General features: G+C 43.4%; 2 protein-coding genes across 4 annotated transcripts in view; one reads left to right on the forward strand and one right to left on the reverse strand.

The window, feature by feature from the left end:
* The window catches only part of POMP (proteasome maturation protein), a 57,157-nt gene that overhangs the window by 8,535 nt on the left and 27,841 nt on the right, over positions 1-20,781 (reverse strand). The gene's annotated exons all lie outside the window — the stretch shown is intronic.
* On the forward strand, positions 635-17,779 carry SLC46A3 (solute carrier family 46 member 3). Of its 2 annotated transcripts, XM_082434560.1 has the most exons (6): positions 635-1,390; positions 1,871-2,084; positions 7,445-8,315; positions 9,791-9,874; positions 14,352-14,508; positions 16,510-17,779. In XM_082434560.1, exons 2-6 carry the CDS (start codon positions 1,896-1,898, stop codon positions 16,592-16,594), a joined length of 1,386 nt encoding a protein of 461 aa, XP_082290686.1. In that variant the 5' UTR covers positions 635-1,390; positions 1,871-1,895; the 3' UTR covers positions 16,595-17,779. The 2 variants fall into 2 exon arrangements, with proteins under 2 accessions (XP_082290686.1, XP_082290687.1); XM_082434561.1 differs by lacking the exon at positions 9,791-9,874.

Consider the following 20,781-nt stretch of genomic DNA (forward strand, 5'->3'; position numbering starts at 1 on the left):
GGTCTTCATTTAGCTTGGGTGTATCGTTTATATATTTAGTCCACCTCTTTTCTCTTTACTCTGACATTGCTAAAGTACTTTTACTTGGAGCCAATGTGATCATAAGTGGAAATACAAATACAGGTGACATCAAGTGCCGGTACTTGATTATAAGACAATTCAGAATATGCTTACGCTAAAATCTCTAGGTCATTAAACTGAAAACATAAAATTTCAAAATTCTCCTGGAGACCTCTGCCCTGGAAAATACAGCTTTTGATCCCGTGGTCCCCTGTGAATGCATTCCTCCCCGTTACAAGAAGTAGTAAATCCAGCTCGTTCATCTTCAAGTGTGTTCCTAGTGGGCTTGCTGCGGGGGAATGTACTTTCGCTCCTTTGCTCCGGGGATGTGCTGTATGCACACCTCGAGGGTTTCATCGCAACGAGCCGGTAAGGCTGTTAATGCCCACCTGACAGATAAAGAAATGGACGTTCATAGAGATGAAATAATTAGCCCAAGGTTGCATCACCAAGAAGAGCCAGCGACCACATTCCAGACCCCGGCTAACTCTGCCAGGAGCACTCTCTCTCCCGCACCCTCCACGGGCGCCCCTACCCGGTCCCCCTCTTCTGCGTTTCTCAGAGCACTTGCCTGGCCCGCACGGATGCTACAGGAGCCTGCATCCCAAAATGTTACTTCTGCAACAAATCTCCTGTGTGCTTCCGTGAAAAGCGATATTCGGACCCAGAAAACCTCTCTAACCGCAGAGTCCTTGCACGAGCCCGGGGCTGCCAGCTGCGGTGGCCCCACAGGCGCCTCCGGGGGCGGGCGCTCGGGAGCGACGTCGGCGCGGACCAATCCCCGCGGGGGTGCCGGCCAAGGGACCCAGTCGCAGGAAAGCAGGACAGCGACCGCCCAGGCGGCGGGGGACCAGCACCCCCGAGGCCCGTCTCCTGGGCCGGAGGCGATGCTCGGCTGGCGGGGCTGAGTCACCGCGAGCGCAGGCCGGGCCGCGGACCCAGCGACAGCCCGCCGACGGCTCAGGGAGCAGCTGCCCGGCGCGCGGGCCCCGCGGGAGCTCGCCGGGCGGAGCCCGCAGGGCCACGCAGGAGCCGAGCGAGGGCTGCGCGGTGAACTGTCACCGTTGCCACTCTGGACGCGGAAGTGCGCTTTCTTGTTTTGCTTTAAAATCAGGGCTTGCGGTCTCCCGACCTGTGCATCTGGTCGAATTCAGCGGCAATTCCCCTTCCCATCCCAGCGCGGCGGCGCAGACCCAGCCTCCGTGCGCGCTGGCTGCCCAGGAGGCACCGCGGGCGCAGGGCAGCCCCTGAAAGGAGACAGCCCCCGAGACTCCGGCCCCGCAAACGGTCAGACCCGCGCCTAGCTCGGCAGGAAGACTGTGACCGTGGGGTGAGTTAAAACAACATAAACAAAGCCTTACGATTGGAAGCTGCTTTTTAAAGGCCCCCTTCCTGTCCGCTGTTCACAAGCAGCAAAATCAATAATAAACAATTACGTAATTGTCGTGTCCCCAGAGCAACCTCACTGTTTCCCTTATGAAAACGAGCTGGCAGTATTCAGTGTGGGAGTTGTAGTGTGACCACTGGATAGCCAAAGTGGTAGACAGCTTATTAAGACTATCTTAAAGAATCATCTCAAGGGCGGGTTGAGTCCTTAAAGGTCCAGCTCTTAAAAATGGTAAGCGCGACAGTCTCAGGTTTACTGCGTACCCTGTTCCTAAGTGAAAGTTATCTTCTTAGGAAGTGCTTACTGCTTTCTGTTCCCTAGTTTGCTTGTTTACTCCACAAAATTCCTCTAACTTCCCCATCATTGAAAATCTAGCCTCTCGGATAAGAGTGCAACTGATTATCTCTCTCCTTTTCTTAATAGAATTTCAGCTACCTACCCAAGCAAGATGAAGATTCCATTTGTGGAACCTGCCATTTGCCTTAGTGTATTTGCTATGACTTTGACTGCTCCACTGACAACACAATATGTGTACAGAAGAATATGGGAGGAAACAGGCAACTACAGCATTGCACCCGATAGCAATGTTTCTGAGTGTGCAAAAAACAAAAGCAGCCCAATTTTCGCATTCCAGGAGGTAAGAAATTAAACTATTCCTAACATGTATTAAAAAGGGAATGTGCAACAGGATTTTAAAGGAAAGACGATACTGCACTCCTCATACATTGAGCTCTTAAGGGTCACCCTAAAACCCCTAAGTCCCAAACCAAAAGCCTTTATTCAGCTCTCATTCTGTTTGAAGCTTCCTGACACCTTTAATCTGCCTCTTCTACTTAAAACCCCCTTCTTCTTCTGTGACACTGGCTCTTCTCCTTTCTCTCAGAAAATGTCAGGGCAGTCTCGTCTCCTCCGTGGCTGTCTCCTTTCTTCCTCCCCACGGAAAGCCTGAAAGTTGGGACGGGGCAGGCTGGGATGGTACTTGGTGGCCAGGGGTGGGGTGAAGCGTGGGTCCTGCCTTTCCCTTGCCCGCCTCCTCCCTACCCGCTTCCGCTTCACGGGCATGACCCCGTTTTCAGCGACCCCAGAAAGCGGCCCATGCCTGAAGACTGTGGGCGCGGCGCCAGGGTCTGTCATGGGGTGAGGGTGGCACTTGTCACCCATCACTCGGTGTTCTCAAGTCAGCGCCGCGGAGCGTGTGTGTGAGCACACGGGGTGGAGAGCACCCACTTGCGCCCTTAGGACACTGACGACGTTCAGCCCGGTACTCCCGAGCCTCTCCTTCCCCTCGTCCAGCCTCCTCCCCCAGGAGGTACGCCGCCCGTCTGCATTCCCTTAGGCGGTCTTTAACAGTCTACCAGTGTCCAAGTGCAAAGGAGAGAGAGCATCCAGATTGGGAAATTACCCCCCCCCCCCCCCCCCGCCACCAAGGCCTGAAAAGCAACCACACTTGTAAACTTTGAACTCTTCCCCTTGGGAATATTTTGTGATGGCAAAAGAGTGGTGCTGCTTCCCCAGTCAGAAGATGAAAAGAGTCGAAGGGACTCTGAGTCGCCTGCACCCACGGAGAAAAGAACAGATTATTTCTGAACAGCCGTGCAGACATCAAGGTTCTGGCCTAGAGTGAGGTCATAAAAACAGAAGGGCCGACAAGGGGCTCTCCTCTTGGTTTTGTCTCCCTTTAAGAATGTTTCCTGTTACACGTATATAATCTCCAGGGAGTAAGAAGGTTGCAGAGGTTCCTCAGTTTCTGCACTCGATTCTGTGAGTTCCTTCACCAGCGCCCTGGGAGCAGTGGGAGGGACAGAGGAGAGGACTTGAGTGTCTGGAAAGGTCGGCTGTCCTCACCCTCTAGGGTGACGGGAGATGGGCCTTGGTCCAGCCGCTTTGGTGACCTCTGTAGCTGTGCAGGTGGTGAGTATTGGCCCCGCTCCCTGCCTAACCCAGCTGCTGAAAGCCCCCCACTGCCCAGAGCAGGGGTCTCATCTTGAAGATTTTTGCCAAATTTTTTAATCGATTGACTGCTGTTTCACTGGATTAATGTTCAAGAGAACACACAGCCCTAGATCCCTTGCCTTACAGTCGGCGCGCTAGAGCTACAGGTGCTTTTTCTCAGATTGGGGAACTAGAAACCATCCCACCCACAACTGGGACAGGGCGTGGCGACCCACTCACCACTTGCTCCTTAGGACAGAGGAACACTTCCTTCTGGCCCCTTCCCTGGATCCTGTCCCTGCTCAGCTTCTCAGAGAATATTCTGCCCCCTTTAAATCCAAGAACAAATGTTCCCTGTTCTATGAGCTTCCATTTAGAGATCTGTGGACTGTTCTTGTAACCCTAAAAATAAGAGATGTCATAGCACAGGGTCAGCCCCTGATAAAATAAATGATTTTCTTTTTCAGCTCAGATTTTTCTTGCCACTCTCCCAAAAGATCAGTTGTGTGTAAGAATACAATGTGTTGAACCTCTGTTATACCATTTTTATTTATCCTTCCCACATAACAAATACACATTTACATACGTATTGGTATGCAAGATAGTATTATGAATTTCAAGGTACAAATATAAGAATCATCAGAGCAATTTCACTTATATTTAACATTTTCAAAGTCTATTTGGATGAAAGTCATATTTTTCAATCCATCTGGGGTTAAGGTATATATAACATACATATTCATATGGATATTGATCTAACCTATCTCTCAAATCTTCAAGTTTTCTGAGCCCTGTGACTATAAGTACAGCTACATACTTCTCTTGGGCGATGAGATTAATCTCTAAAAGGCCTCTTAACAAAGTGGCAAGGCTGTGGAAGGAAACTCTTGGCAAAGGGCAGAGAGTAGGGAATTCTGGGATGTCTATTGACTTTTGTGGAGGAAGGAATTTTTAAGCCCCTTACCGCCCTCTCCTCCCCTTGTAAATGATTGGTTTTGAAGTGTTACACCGGCCATTGTGGCCTATTCTCTTCAGGCGGCTTTCAAGACAGGGACTCTGCCGCTGGAGGGGACAACTTCGGGTTACCCAACAGATCATGAAGTTGTTCTTGCTCAGGAATTCATTTATAAACCTTTTAATAACACAATCCCTGGTCACCAGCAGACAAGGAATACCTTCTGCTCAACTGGAATTAATATATGCATTTTAGCCTACGAAATTGTGACTTCCTTAAAATTGATCGCACTTCCCTTAGTTTATCCCCGTCTCAGCACCTTGTCATTCTGTTCAATCTTGTATAGGAAATAGCTTTTTTTTTTTTTACTCTGATTTCTCCCATCTACCCTTATATATAACACATAACACATAATTATAATTCTCCAGCGTTTATAATGTTCAAACACAATTTCTTCTGTCTCAACATTGATTTATGGTTGAAATATGCTTTGAGTTTGTTAAGATCTGAATTTGACAACATGGGTTGCAGATGAGGCAAGTAGTGTGTGTAACAGACTGGGCTGGGATGACAGTAGGAAAAAAGGAGAGGACAGGACTTAGGCGGAGGCGTGGAAATGGGAGGAGGAACCCAAAACTGGAACATCTTGCTGAGGAGTTGATTAAACGATAACTGTTTCATTTATTTGTTTATTCAATAAATATTTACTTGATGGCTTCTATATCTGTAGGAGATACAAAGATGTGCTCAAAAGATCTAACCTAGTAAAAATGAAACAGCACTGACTGTACGAGGGCCCTGTGTGGAGCACCTTATATTGACTTTAATTTTAAGTCTCCTGACAGCCTGCAAGATTGGGACTGTTGACATTCCCTCTGGTCAGATGAAGAAGCTACAGAGATAAGTAATTTGGTCAGGATCACACATAGCATGCAAGTTACAGAGGCTTATCTTACTTGATGGTTTGTTCATTTAATCAATCTGTCTATTGAGTACCTACCCTCCCTGGAAGCACTGTTCTTGGAGCTGGTGATACTATGGTGAAGAGGACAAGGTTTCACCCCACCCGGGAGCTTAGGTTGTAGTAGGGAAGTCACACAATGCACAGATCGAATAAAATATAATTTCCTGTCAAGGAGCCGGTGAGTCTCCAAGGAAAAAAACAACAAGGATAAGGGGCTGGAGCGTTGGGTGGGGATTAGTGGGGTTGCTTTGGATTGAGTGATGGTCAGGGAAGGCCCTTCTGAGGAAGTGGCTTTGAACTGAGGAAGTGAGCTGTGCGACGATCAGGCAGAGGGAACAGCAAGTAGCACGGAGGTTTGCGGAACGGCTTGTCGGCCGAGAGGAGTGAGGAAGGGGAGATGAATCAGAGGCGACGTGACGTGGGGTCGTCCCTCGCCGTGGCAAGGAGTTTGCATTTATCCCAGTGTAAGGAAAGCCACTGGGGGTTTGACAGAGGAGCGACACGAGCTGATGTGTGCTGTTAAAGACCACTCTAACTGTGGTGTACAGAACTGACTGTATTGAATCCAGATTCCTCTGACTCCAGAGCTCAAGCTCTTAATCAATACACAAAAAAGTACAGCTGCGGAATGATAACTGTTCTATGAGAAGGTTCAGGAAAAGGAGTGACGACCCCTGTTTGGGAATTTCAGGGAAGTCTAAGTGGGACCTGACTACGGACTGTGCCTGGAACACAGACCGTATTTGGGGGGTGAGTGGGGATAACGCTGAAGATGAGATCAGGCCACGTCTCGGGGGCCTTAAGTACCAGGCTAAGGAGTGTGGACTTTCCCAGGCAGTGGGGAGACACTGCAGCTTCTGAGCAGGTGAGAGACATGCCGATAGTGTGCTGTGGTACTATGCAACATGTGCCCAGCAGTAGTGTCTATGATCTGCAAAGTGGTAAGACTGACATTATATTCTGAATTGAATGAAGAGACCAGTTAGATGCCAGGGTGGTCCAGGTGAAAACCAGTGGGAGTTGTCATTCAAGTGACAACTATGGGACCATCAAGAAGGTAAAGTGAGAAACTTTAGGGGAACAGGATAGATTGTGTTGGGGGGGCATGGACGAAGGGAAAGGCTAGAAGCAAAGATGACTGAAGTTTTGGGTCTGAGTGACCAGAACATTTCCTGGCAACATGGAATGGCCTGAATTATATAAATACATAAAAATAAAAATAGGCTCACTATTTTAAAAAACCATTAATTCAGTATCTGATAGTTTTGTGGTTCATCGTATTTTTGTGATATTTTTGTGGTTTTTAGGGTGCTTTCTAAATATTACATGAATAAATCTTTTTTAATATGAGTTTAGTAATCCCTGTTATAAAAACGGCACATATCCTTTAATATAAAGTCTGGAAAATACAGAGAAGTGGCGAAAAGAAAATGCTTTTAAATCACCCCAAGTTCTTCCCATCAAATACCTAGTGTAACGATTGTTACATCTGCCAATCCACGTGTACGTAGTTGTTTTGGTCCTCAGGCAAGTTGAGTTTAGCTCACTCCTGAGTTCATGGCACGCTACCGTCTTTAGTCAATACAAAGCTCCTCTTTGAGTTTTATCTTAATTTTTAGTAAATAAAGGAGTATTTGTGGAGACACGTAAAAGGACAACTGAGCTCTATCTAAATAAAGGTCTATCAGATACGATGTTTACATGTGATATTCATTCCCTTGAGAGTAGAAGGAAAGGTGTATCATGGGAAAGGGTACCGTTCTTGCTTTAGAACAGTGGTCATGATCTCTTAGTGCTAACTGTTCACAGAAGAAAGAGCAGTCATTACATGGCCAGTCCCCGAGGCCTTGGGTTCTGTGGATCCTCTACAGAAGTCAGACATACACCAGTACACACACTTTTATTTTTATGGATTAATGTCTCCACTGTGGTACTTGAATATTGTGACTGAGCATTGATGATTGTATCACCTCTTGATATTTGCTTTGTGAACTGGATGAAGAGTTAAGCTATATCAAACTCATGCACTAGAGATTCCCCATCCCTGACCTACTGGCAGTATCAAGAAAAAGTATGTACCAGGGTATTTTTAGGCATATTGTATAAGCCTCTGTAAACACTTTGTCTTCTTTTTATTTCTTTGCAGGAAGTTCAGAAAAAAGTGTCTCTTTTTAATCTGCAGATGGACATAAGTGGGTTAATTCCTGGTCTCGTGTCTACATTCATGCTTCTGTCTCATAGTGACCACGGAGGACGAAAATTCCCTTTGATTTTGTCTTCTTTTGGTGCTCTTGCAAACAGTGCTTGGCTCTGTTTGCTTTCCTATTTTGCCTTTCCAATCCAGCTTTTGATTGCATCTACCTTTTTGGGTGCACTTTGTGGCAATTACACCACACTTCTGGGAGCCTCTTTTGCCTACATAGTTGATCAATGTAAAGAAAAGAAACAAAGAACAATTCGGATAGCTATAATTGACTTCCTGCTTGGAATTGTCACTGGATTAACAGGATTGTCCTCTGGCTATTTTATTAGAGAACTAGGCTTTGTGTGGTCGTTTTCAATTGCTACTATGGCTCTTACTGTTAACTTGATTTATACTTTATTCCTTCTTGAGGAGTCAGTGAAAGAGCCTTCATCTCAGAATGTTTCTGAGTCATGGACTGAAGGCTTTAAAGACTTATTTTACCGAACTTACATGCTTTTTAAAAATAATTCTGGTGAGCAACGATCTTTGCTCTGCTTGTCGCTTTTTACAATGATCACTTATTTTTTCGTGACAATTGGCATTTCCCCCATTTTTATCCTTTATGAATTGGATTCACCACTCTGCTGGGATGAAGTTTTAATAGGTTATGGATCAGCTTTGGGTAGTGTCTCTTTTTTCAGCAGTTTCCTAGGAATATGGCTTTTTTCTTACTGTATGGACGATATTCACATGGCCTTCATTGGAATCTTTACCACCATGGTGGGAATGGCTATGACTGCTTTTGCCAGAACAACATTGATGATGTTTTTAGGTAAGTGACAAGTGGAGCCCAGAACTGTGTATTGATGTTTACATAAAATGAATTTAGTCTGTTGGGTGAGAAACTTTAATATAAAATTCTCTATTTAATGCATTTTAGTTCAAGTAAAGGTAATTTGTTTAAAGCTAGTTTGCCAGAAGCTGAAAGCCAACTGACTTTAAAGGAAAAAAAAAAAGTTGAATAACCACAATTTTCCAAATTTGCATATTTGCCAAAAAATTGTTTTGAGGAACATTCTTCTTGTGAATCAGTCCTTCAAAATAGCATTCACCAACTTGAATATTTCTTAAAATGATGCTAAGAAGGCTACAACTTTAAGACAACTGTGTAAAGTATACTCGAAAGATACATTAAAGAAATTCATTGAATATATTCAAGAAGATTTTGCAAATTGATCTTTCAGCAAATTGGTCATTTCATGAATTGGCTTTTGATGAATCACTTTCTGGCAAATAGGACTGCTTCCTTAACTAGGGCTTGAGTGAGATACTGTGTTTCAAAGGTTTAAAGGATCTGTTAAAGTGGGGCCTCAAGAGAGATCCAATTTAGTCTTTTTCTACAAAGGCAGTGTTAACCTCTTGCTACCTTGCAGGGAAGCAGGGTGACCAAACAGAATTGGGCTTAATTTCCATCTACAGCACTAGGTGACCTTGGGCAAGCTACTGAACTACTCTGAGCCCTTGTTTTTTCATCTATAAAATGGGCATAGCGGTACCTAATTCAGAGGGTTATAACGAATATTAGAAGAGATAACTGTAAATCACTTAGCGCAATGCCGAGGGTTCAGTAAATGCCAGTTCTCCCTCCATGTTTCCCTTGGAGTTGCCAACGCCAAGTAAGTTAATATATGTGAAAACATGTTGAAAACTTTAAAGCAGTCTGCAAATGTAATATCTTACCATTTTGTCATATAACTAAAAATGCTACTATTAAGGGTCATAATTTAAGAGCAGAGGCAATTTGTGTTCGTGAAATTATTCAGCCACAAAGATGAACAAGCAAGAAGATAAGGAACCAATTTACCAATAAGTAGATCAATATAATAAAAGAATTTTAACGATGAGAATGCCAAGTCTGAAAGAGCAAAAACAGAAAACAAAAAATTTATTAAAATTTATTAACAGTCGCAACCTGCTAAACATGACGTTACTCTAGAAACTAGGGAAACAGATCAATTTCAAGTGGCAGATTATGTAGATCTGGACCTGTAACTTCCATGAACTCTTGTTCTCTGCACTAGAATAAGAATTTAAGAGTAAACTTAAACTTGAGAGTAATCTTAAACTGACCTGTCTATAGTCTATCTTAATTCATTGAACAGAATTCTACCATTAATTAATTCAGCCGTTAGATGCAGGGTTAAGATGCTTATAGAAAATGAAGTATTTAGAGATTAAGTGTTCCAGCTTTAAAACGGACCCTTAGTTTTCTGATTCAGCCAGTAATTTCCACTATTCCTCTCACAGTCAGGCTGCCATTCCTTTTCACTGTTGTGCCACTCTCTGTTCTACGGTCCATGATATCAAAAGTGGTTCGTTCTACTGAACAAGGTGAGTTTAATTTGCTTAAGGAATAGAATGAATCTATGATCTGTACCAACTCATATCTGTGTACAATCAGTTTTGATTCTTCAGGGTATTCTACAACCCTTTTTCTGCACAGAACTCCTTTTGAATTGGTAAGGTCTGTGTTAGGAAGAGCTTATATTCAAGCAAGGGAGCCCCTGCCCGGGGCCTGGTGCTTTAGAAGGCTTTCTCTGGAGCTGCCCCGCCCCAAGGGGAGAGGAGACCTCAGGGCCAGGCGATATGCCCCCTGGGAGCCCACAACACTCCCCCCTTCTAGGCTACACTCTGGGTACGTGGGTCCCCATAACTCCCAGCTGAACAGCTCATATCCAGTGAATGCCTTGATGATCTTCTTCCTCAGACCCATTCTCCTGAGGGTAGACTGTGACCCCAGTGTGCTCTCCTATACACCAAAGGGGTAGCCAAAGGGTGACTCTTTACAGGAGGGTCTGGCCCAACCTTGGAATTGCAGGGCGGGGTGTCTACACCCACGTGTCAATGGCCCTTTCTGAGCAGAACAAAAGGTAGAATATAATGTGTGTGGCTGCAGCCTGCAGGCTGGGGGCTGGGGGGTGAGGGCCAGCTCTCCCAGGGCTGTCATGTTCCACATGGAACTCTAAAACGTCTGAGAATTCTAAGTTTGTGTCTGACCTCCAATCATTAGGAAGGTATTTTCTCAGAGTAGGGAGACAGAACATATCTTAGTTAACAGTCTGTTAGTCAGAATTATAACTTTTTTTTTTTTTTGGCTGCGCCACACGTCTTACAAGATCTCAGTTCCCCAACCAGGGATTGAACCCAGGCCACATCAGTGAAGGCCCAGAATCCTAACCACTAGGCCACCAGGGAACTCCCAGAATTATAACTTTTAAATACTTAGAACTTGTAGGCCTCTAATTGTATTCTTACGCTGGATCCCACAAATGTTAGAGCTGGGCCTGAGTCAGAGTCCTAGAAAAAACAGCATCCCACTCAGCTGATTCAATCAAGAGACTTCAGGGAAGGGCAGCACAGAGGAGAGGATGGCCCAAGGAGGGAGGGAGCAGAGAAGAAACTGCACAGCCTTCTCCTCCCGGACCCCACTGACCAAGTCCAAGGAAGTCCAAGTCATAATATCTGTGGGGTCAGCCTCCCAAGCACAGAGCAGGGCACAGAAGATCAAACAGCTGAAGGGGAGGGCAGAGAAAAACCAGTACAGAAGGAAAACAAAAATTAAATCTCTAGTTAGAACTGGGTACTTGTTAGATACTAGGCATATGTGGTTGATCTCGTTTTCCTTTATCATACGAATATTATGAGACCTTGGAGCTTTCTTTTGTTCCATGTCTTAGCCTGGTGCAAATGTTCACATCAATTGTTTATGAATAATTCATAATTATGCTATTGTACTTATGGCACTTTAGTCAACACTGGAGAAGACTGCATAATTCAATAAGGTTGAAAATACATTTCTGGATTCTTTTCCACTCATAAGATGTAGCTATATATTCACACAGCTGTTTATAGATTGTGTGATGAGGATTAATTGGAAAACCACTTAGGAATATAAAAACTACAGTATGTAAAAACCTACCTGCTTCCTTGAATTATGCAGTGGTTTCTTAGGTATGACACCAAAAGCACAACAAAAAAAGAAAAAATAGATAAATTAGACTTTATCAAAATTAAAAACTTTTATGCTTCAAAGGACACCATCAGGAGAGTGAAGGGGCTTCCCTGGTGGCGCAGTGGTTAGGAATCCGCCTGCCAATGCAGGGGACACGGGTTCGTGCCCCGGTCCAGGAGGATCCCACATGCCGTGGAGCGGCTAGGCCCGTGAGCCACAACTACTGAGCCTGCACGTCTGGAGCCTGTGCTCCACAACGGGAGAGGCCGCGACAGTGAGAGGGCCACACACCGCGATGAAGAGTGGCCCCCGCTCACCACAACTGGAGAAAGCCCTTGCACAGAAACGAAGACCCAACACAGCCAAAAATGAATAAATAAATAAATTTATTAAAAAAAAAAAAAGTGAAAAGACAGCCCACTGAATGGGAGACTATATTTGCAAATCATACATCTGATAAGGAACTTGTATCCAAAATATATAAAAACTATTAAAACTCAGCAATAAAAAGACAACCCAATTAAAAAATGGGCAAAGGATTTGAATTGACATCTCCCCAAAGAAGATGTACAAATGGACAACAGACACATGAAAAAATGCTCAACATCATTAGCCATCAGGGAAATGCAAATGAAAACCACAATGAGATCCACTAGGATGGCCAAGATGAAAAAGACAGACCATGAGAAGTGTTGATGAGGATGTGGAGAAATTGGAACCCTCATACACTGCTGGTGGGAATGTAAAATGATGCAGCCATTTTACAAAACAGTTTGGTACTTCCTCATAAAGTTAAACAGAGTTACCTTATGACTCAGCAATTCCATTTCTAGGTATATACCGAAGAGAAATGAAAACATATGTCCACACAAAATCTTGTCCACACATGTTCACAGCAGCATTATCTGTAATAGTCAAGAAGCGTAAACAACGCAAATGTCCATGAACTGATGAATAAACAAAATGAGGTGTGTCTGTCCAACGGAATATAATTTCGCAATAAAAAGAAATGAAGTAATGATAAGTTGTGCTGCTCAGGGAAGTTCAGCAACAAGCTAGAGCTACTTCATGAGATGGTTGTTTGTGTCAGAACACAGCACGGCCTGACCGAGTTCCCAACAAGAAAGAACTCAAGCGGCTGCATAATAGGATTAGCACCATACCACTTGTCCCCGGCTGTAGCAAGGGATCAGAAATAAAATGAAACAATAACGTAGATACATAACTAGGAGAACTTCTTTTCAATTAAACTAACTTCCTGTATTGTCATAAATCATAGAGGCAATAAGTGCACATGCTACTTGATGACTGGTAATTGCCCTTGAATGAAGCTTTTATTCATTCATTTGACAAATCTATATTAAATGTCTACCAGGTGCCAGCAGAGCTACGCTCTGGGGACACAGCAGTGAAAAAAGCAGATGTGCCCTTGACATTGACAGAACTTTCATTTTGGTCAAAAGAAGACACATCTCTGATAACCCAGCATTCTGCAGAGACATGTTTGTTTTATGAACATGTGTCCTGTTGTTCAATGAAGACTTTGAAGCAATGTATGAGAATATGTATAATAGAGTGAAAGTTTAAATAGATAAAAATCAATACACAGTCTAAAAGACCAAGACCATGGGGAAAGTTAGAGTCTAGACATGTAAACTATAACCTAGCTATGAAAGGTGATCCTCAAGCTTGCCCTTTTCCTTCCTATCAGTCCAATCAAACACAATTATTTATAGGATTTGCACTGTCTGTAAGAAAAATATATTACAATTTATCATGGAAAAGTAAACTCGGCGAAGTAGGGAACAAGCAATGGCTTAAGAAGAGTCTGCAGAAACTACATAGGAACTTATGCCACGGAAGCCACAGAGAGCTGAGACAGCCACATTTGTGGTGATGCAGAATTTGACAAAGAGGAAAAAAGCACATCAAGATGACCAGCTGTCTTTCGGAAGTTTCACTCTTCAGTCAGTATGGTCTTGGATTCCAGACTGAACTCAAAACTGGTAGAAAAATGACCATTTCTCTGATTGTGAGCTTGGGCCGATCATGCAGCCATTTCAGGCTTCTTGAGCAACGCTCCAGGGCCTGCCCTTTCCCACACTTGGCCTGTGGCAAGCGGGAAGGACAGCAGAGTCCCCTCAGAGGGGAGCCAGTTGTAAGCAGGTAAGACAGAAAAATACGTTGTAAAGAATCACTCAGTGTCAGACTGTGGCATAACCTTCACTAGAGCACCGGGCAGTTATGTAGTTACTTGATGAGTCACACAGGAATCTTGTGTGACTGAACTTTTTGTTACTCTGGAGGAAGAGATCAAATTCAAATTGCAGAATGTATGGTAAGAAGATTATCTCTCCCGCCTTGCCCGTCACTCTTGCCAGATCTGACCTGACCTTTCCGAGGGCCGGTGGGTGGGACGGTGGGTGGGACGTTGCTCGCTGGGAGCCATCCTGCCCCTGCAGGTGTGTCCCAGATTAGCGCAGGGACTGAGAGTGGGAGGTGGCACCGTGGACCTCAGGGGCAGGTGGGGCTGTGTCTTAGGCTGTAGCAGGGACGGGAGACGCGGCAGATTGCACACGCCTCAGCTTGCAGTGCCTTTTAGCTTTGCCGCAAGGACCCTGGGAGGACTGATTCCAGCGCCTCTCACACCAGGTCCAGGGAGAACTCCTGAGCTCAGTTTCTTCACCCACAAAACGGGTGACTGCCTTCTCAGGGATTTTGAGGGAGTAGCTTTCCTTCACCAAGCAGTGCCCCCAAGCTTGCACTTTTCACTGAGTAGCCGTTTTCTGCATTATTTTTGTTTGTTGTGTAACTCAGCCTTTTCTCTCTCTCCCTCCACACCCTGACCCCAAACAGGCACCATGTTCGCTTGTCTCGCTTTCTTAGAAACACTTGGCGGAATCACTGCAGTTTCTACTTTCAACGGAATTTATTCAGCCACCGTTGCTTGGTACAAAGGCTTCGTCTTTCTGCTCTCCGCTGTTTTATTACTAATTCCAGCCATCAGTCTATGGTATGTCATTACTTTTTATCCTTTTATCAAAGGATAGATGGATTGAGTGAATTCCCTGACCTCACCAGTACAATTACATAGATCTGTTGAAGTTTTGCCTCGGAATGTACTTTTCTCAAGAACTTTTAGACATGAAGACATCTGTCAATAATTTTGGAGACTTAGAAAGAGACAGTGGCGTGGCCGACCAGGACTAGGAGAAAGAAACACTGGGTTAGACAGAGACTCTGAGAAGTTACCCTCTTATCTTTAAATATGAACAACTGATGAATTTAGTGCCTAAGAATATATATGTATATTCAGTACATACATATTCATATGTATATTCAATACACATATATTCTATGAATATGTGTATACATACATATACAAACAATGATTTCCTACAGTATAATATCCCCTGAAGGTCAAAGATTACTCTAAGAAGATATACTTTAATACAGATTCTTGGGTAAATGACAAGAGCAGATAGCATACACTGGATATTAAGAATTCTCTTTCCTTTACAGAGAGTTGGCTTATCTGATGATTTCCTTTTCAAATGTAAATATCCAACTAAATACAAACTACAAAATTCTATTTGTGAATAGGACATAGAATGAAAAGACCAGAGGCATAAACTTACAAGAAATATGTATTCTCCCTCTCCCTTTCAATGGACAAAAAGTGTAAGCCAACTAGATAAGTGGTTGTGAAAACGCACAAGCAAATATATTTGACACATTCTCTGGGGCCCAAGCATTGAGCTAAGAGCTCATTAACCTGCCTCTGCTGGGCTTGCCCATTTCACACGGCTGCCCCAGAGCAGGGTGATGGGGATGGGTAGAAGGTGGGGCACAGGGTCTGGAATCTGCCTTCCCCTAAGCACTGTGGGCTGTGGCTGCGAGGGAGGGAGAACAGAATCTATCCACACAGGCTTTAAACTCTGCCATGGCTGTGAACTCCTTAAAGGGCTGGCCTGCATCTTATTCAGAGTAGGACCTCAGTACATACTGTCTCAGTGGGTTGCTGATACCTAGATCTGTGTTAGATGGACTACAATAGTATTTACAGTTCCTCTGTAACTGTGATGAAAAGCTATTTTTACTAGGTATCTTTTTCAAAGGAGACTATCACCTATTGAATTGGCAAAATTAAAACTCCATGCTTTGCTAGTGAGCACGTGATGAGACCATCAACCTTATACTTTGCTGGGAGTAGTGTTATTCGGCATTATCATTTTTGGAAAGCAATTCATGAACATGTATCAAAAGTTTCCCAAAAAAATTCATGGTATTTGAACCAGTGATTCCATTTAGAATTCTATCCTGAGGAAATGATCAGAAATGTCAAAAATTTATATATAAAGAAGTTCATTATGGCAAAAAATATTTTAATGACCAAAATGGCCAACAGGAAATGGTTAAGTAAATGATGGTGCATCCGTATCAAGAAAAATGACTTTAATAACAACTGCATTACATGGGAAGTAGAATAATGGGTCATTTTAATTTTATTCTTCATATATTTATAAATATTCTGTTATGAACACATATAACTTTTATAACTGGAAAAATCAGTGCAGCGAGATTAAAGGTCATTATTCTTTTAATAATGCATCTAGTGTAAATGTAGTTGGTCTTCTGAGATTTTTTTTTTAAATCTGTTCAATATTTTTAAAATTAAAATTACATGCTGTTTTCATTATTTCCTGATGTCTTCTATCCTAGCTTCAGTTATAGGTATTAAACATGAACTTCAGTAATAGCTTTAGTTACAACTATTTTATGTGGACTGTGCAGAGAAGACAGTGGGACAGATGGACATTTTAGGGATCTGGAAAGGGAAGAACTCGTGTAGATTTTTTTATTTTCAGAAAGCTATGCATAACAAGCCTGTTACATTCAAAATACCAGTATCCTCCTTCTTTGTATAATTTATTAAAAGCCATGTAACCAGGGAAAAGATGGAATACAGATTATTTATGTATTGCCTTAATCGATGTCTTATTTGCTTTGGCAGTGCTGTCAAGTGCATCAGCAGGAATGCGGGAAGCTATGTCCTTCTTATACAAGAAGAATCCAGCGAAGACACTTCAGACAGATGATTAATTGTGATTAAAAAAAAATCCAAATGCTCATATCATATACTCTTGACTTCTGAAGGATGTAACTAGCTCCACAATCAGTACTTCATGAATAATCAATGCTGCAAGTCCTTTCTTCTAAACTAAACAGTCAGAGAAATAGTTGCTGCTCTAGCTTCTTACAGCATCATGCACTTCGAGCACTTTATGAAGATCATGTGACATATTTCCAGTAGGTAAAAGAACAAATCTCAAGACACCTCCCACTTTGGGATTTACAAAAGAAACTGAAACTTATCGGTATAAAATGGGACTAAGAACTCTGATACAATCCAAAGCAACAATCTCCCTGATATACTCCAGTCTCTCACATTAAGACCAGGAAGAACTCTTTGTTTGCCTCAGTTTCTTCATCTGCAAAATGAGTTTTTGACCCCTCTCAAAGATTTTGAAGGCATAACTGTTGAAAATTATGAGTCAGTCGCTTATAGGAAAATGACAGAAGTTTCAAGTATTCATGATATAATTTTCTTCTACTTGGGTAATGCTTTGTTTTATAGAGCCCATCAAGGTGTTAGTGATAGTCAAAGCTCTCAGTAGCTGCAGTATCCTTCAAAGGGAAGCACTTTAATGAATACGTTTTCACTTTTCCTAATATGTCTCATCAGTGACAGGCATGATAATATTTCCGTAAGTAACACAGGGGTGACTGAAAAAAAGATTACAAATAGTTCCTAAAGAAATGTAAAAACTGAGTAAACAGGCAATCATGATGTAAAGTAACTAGTATTTATAGAGTCAATATTCATTCCTTCTTTCTGTCAAAGGGTATCCATCTCTTACTGCCTTATACTCATCCTGGGACCACCACGGTCCCTGAAAACACCGCACCCTCTCCTGCCTCCTGTCTGCACACAGGGTTCCATTGGGCCTTCTTCCCTCCCTACGTTGAAGCTTTTAAGTTTCAGACAAGGCATAGCTTCCGCTTCCTCCGTGTCCCTTCCGGACATTTCTACCCTCACCTCCCGCCCACCTCCACCCCCCACCCCTGTCCCTGCAGGGCTCCCACAGCTCTCTGGGTACTGCCATCCAAGCATTTTCCCTTGTCTTGTAATGTTTGTTCCCCTACTTGACAATGAGCACCTTGAGGACAGGGACAATCTTTGATTCCTCATTATATCCACAATAAAATTTGAACTAAATGAACACAGAGTTCTGTTTTCACTTGTAAAAATCATTTAAAGCTATATATTTAATGCATTATGAGAGTAACCACTGATACCATGCCATAGTCATTAAGCCAGCCTTGCAAATAAATTGAAAAATATGTAGCCCATATGCATTTATGGTTTATGGTATTTTCACAGGTCCTTCAATATCTCCCATTTTCTAAGTTTCCATATATAATAACACAAATGTCTTGAAGTACACCTAGCTGATTAACTCCTCTGTAATCTCTTGAAAGTAGGTAGAGTCTTCTGTTTCATAGCATTGTTTACGGCTTTTTTCTGTAAGGTAATCAATGACTGCTTGACCAGCAAATAGCACTCATAATTTAAAATACTAGAAATTCTTTTTTCCAAGACCATTCCTTTTAGGTTTAGCTAATGTCTTCTGGGCTATTCTCAGATTGACTGATTGATTGATTTTTGTTTTACTTCCTGTTCAATGCTCTTCCCAGAACAAAAGAAAAAGTACTTTATGGTTTACAAAATGCTATGTCAAGTTATTTTATCCTCTTAATAACCCTGCAAAGTAGACCTTCCTTTTTCCCATTTTAGGGACAAGGAAGGCAAGTCTCAGGCTTCACCTGACCATGGTTATTCAGCTACCACTAAGCAACAGTATTATACACAGATGGATTTGGCACTGCTGAGGTTCTTCACAGAAGGGTGTGACAGATTATAAATCCAATATTCAGAATTGTATCAAGGAGAGTATAAAGTGCCCCCCCAAACACATTAGCACTACCAGTACCCAACTAACTGCCCATAAGATTGACTTTTTTGAGGTTAGATAAGGTCTATAACAAAGTCCCTTCCAGCTCAACCTTCCCTGATTTTACACATTCCACCTGAACTGAAGAGAACACACATGGGAATGTTTAATACAGTGGGAGGATTAACAGATAATCTGTCAGTCGAGCAAAGACCATTTGCGATGCAGTAAGTGTATCAGGGGACTGGACTGGGGTAGCCCAGGGTAAGAGCACAGCATGGATGGGTTTAGCCATCTCCAAAGAGTCTGTCCTAAGAGATAGTCAGTAAATGGGATGCCGGGAGCCTAGAGAAGCATGCAAGCTGATGGGGGTATTTAGCCAAGACATGGGGTGGCAGGGGTGGAGGGGAAGCTATTATCTAACCTCCTGTAATGTGGCCTAATTATCTAATTATCTGAAGGATGACTTGTTTTGTGGCGTCTACATAAAGAGGAGCCAAAAGGCAAAACATGTTCCTTCCATCTAGGGCTGTGCAAGGGCGGCTGGGCATGCCACATCCAACAGAGGTGCGCAGTCTCATCGCTCGGGAGGGTGTGTTTCCGCTTCCCTGAGGCTGGGCTGTTCAGTAGGGTCCTCCACGGCCTGCACTGCGCAGCTCAAGAAACCCCTTTTCTCCACTCCCACGCTTGCTAAATAATCCTCTGGTTACTCACTCCGTATCCAAAAATCTTGCTAATAACAATAAGGTGCCCTAAGTTCAGTCTTTCTTAAAGAAATGTCTGTATATCAGGACCACCGGAGGAATGTTTTAAAACTCTCTGGAGATTCTAATTCAGCTGGTCTGGAGTGGGGTCTTTTTTTTTTTTTAATTTTTTTGCAATTTTATTTATTTATTTTTTTTTAAACTTATTTATTTACTTATTTTTGGCTGCGTTGGGTCTCTGTTGCTGCGCACTGGCTTTCTCTAGATTTGGGGAGTGGGGGCTACTCTTCGTTGCGGTGCGCGGGCTTCTCATTGCGGTGGCTTCTCTTGTTGCGGAGCACGGGCTCTAGGCGTGCGGGCTTCAGTAGTTGTGGCACTCGGGCTCAGCAGTTGTGGCTCACAGGCTCTAGAGCGCAGGCTCAGTAGTTGTGGCACACGGGCTTATTTGCTCCGCGGCATGTGGGATCTTCCCGGACCAGGGCTCGAACCCATGTCCTCTGCACTGGCAGGCGGATTATTAACCACTGCATCACCAGGGAAGTCCTGGAGTGGGGTCTTAGAATCTATGAAAAAAATCTCCCCAGGTGAGAGATACACATTCAGATCTGGAAACTACTGCCCTAGATAAGTGCTTCTCATCCCTAAATGCACATTCAGACAATCAGCATGGGTGGGCAGTTAAAAAAATACAAATACCAAGCCTTACTTTAGGCCAGTGGTTCTCAGCCTTGGCTGCTGGGCAGAACTGCCAGGGAGCTTTAAACACCACCAATGCCCAGGTCCCAGGCCAGGCCAACCAAGTCAGAACTGCTGGGAGTGGGAGGCGGACAACAATAGTTTTTCAAATGTTCTCCAGGTGATTCCAGTATGTGGCCAGGGTTGAGAATCACTGCTCTAGATCAGGGGTCGGCAAACTTTTTCTGTAAGTGGCCAGAGAGCCAGAACGTAAATATTTTAGGCTTTGTGGGCTACACAGTCTGTCACGGCTACTCACTTACCTGCTGTCGTAGCACAAAGCATCCTAGACTGTGCATAAGCGAACATGCATAGCTGTGCTCCAATAAACAAAACAAGCAGCAAGCTGAATTTGGCCCAGGGCAGTAGTGTGCTGAACCCCTGCTCTCAATGGAGGACACACATATTTTGGTTACTGGAGAGATACGTCCCTCATTGTAATTACTGGGATTCTAGGTTACAGAATACATAAAATAGTGTAAATACAAAACCCTTGCTATAGCGCCTGGCTCAGTTCAGGCTTGAAAAATCAGTCTCATTTGATTAGCGTTGAGGTAGTCCCTTGAGTCAAATTGATTCTAGCTGCACTTGACAGAAGTTTCTGGACTTACATGGCTACAGATTATTACTTAGAGACAGCTTTCTTGGGAATGATATGCAGCTAGAATGTGATCAAGATGGGACATAGCCCAGATGGTTTCACTGCCAAACATTTAAGGAACAGATCAATTCTACACAAGTGTTTCCATAAAATAGAAGCAAGGAACATTTCCCAACTTGTTTTATGAGGTCAGCATTATCCTGATACAAAACCAGACAAAGAAACTACAA

The sequence above is a fragment of the Balaenoptera physalus genome, assembly GCF_965194825.1.
Source record: "Balaenoptera physalus genome assembly, chromosome: 18".
Lineage (NCBI taxonomy): Eukaryota > Metazoa > Chordata > Mammalia > Artiodactyla > Balaenopteridae > Balaenoptera > Balaenoptera physalus.

Coding starts and splice junctions, on each gene's coding strand:
- SLC46A3 (XM_082434560.1), top strand. CDS start 1,896: ATGAAGATTCCATTTGTGGAACCTGCCATTTGCCTTAGTGTATTTGCT. Junction 8,316..9,790: donor AACATTGATGATGTTTTTAG/GTAAGTGACAAG, acceptor TTCCTCTCACAG/TCAGGCTGCCATTCCTTTTC. Junction 14,509..16,509: donor ATTCCAGCCATCAGTCTATG/GTATGTCATTAC, acceptor TTGCTTTGGCAG/TGCTGTCAAGTGCATCAGCA.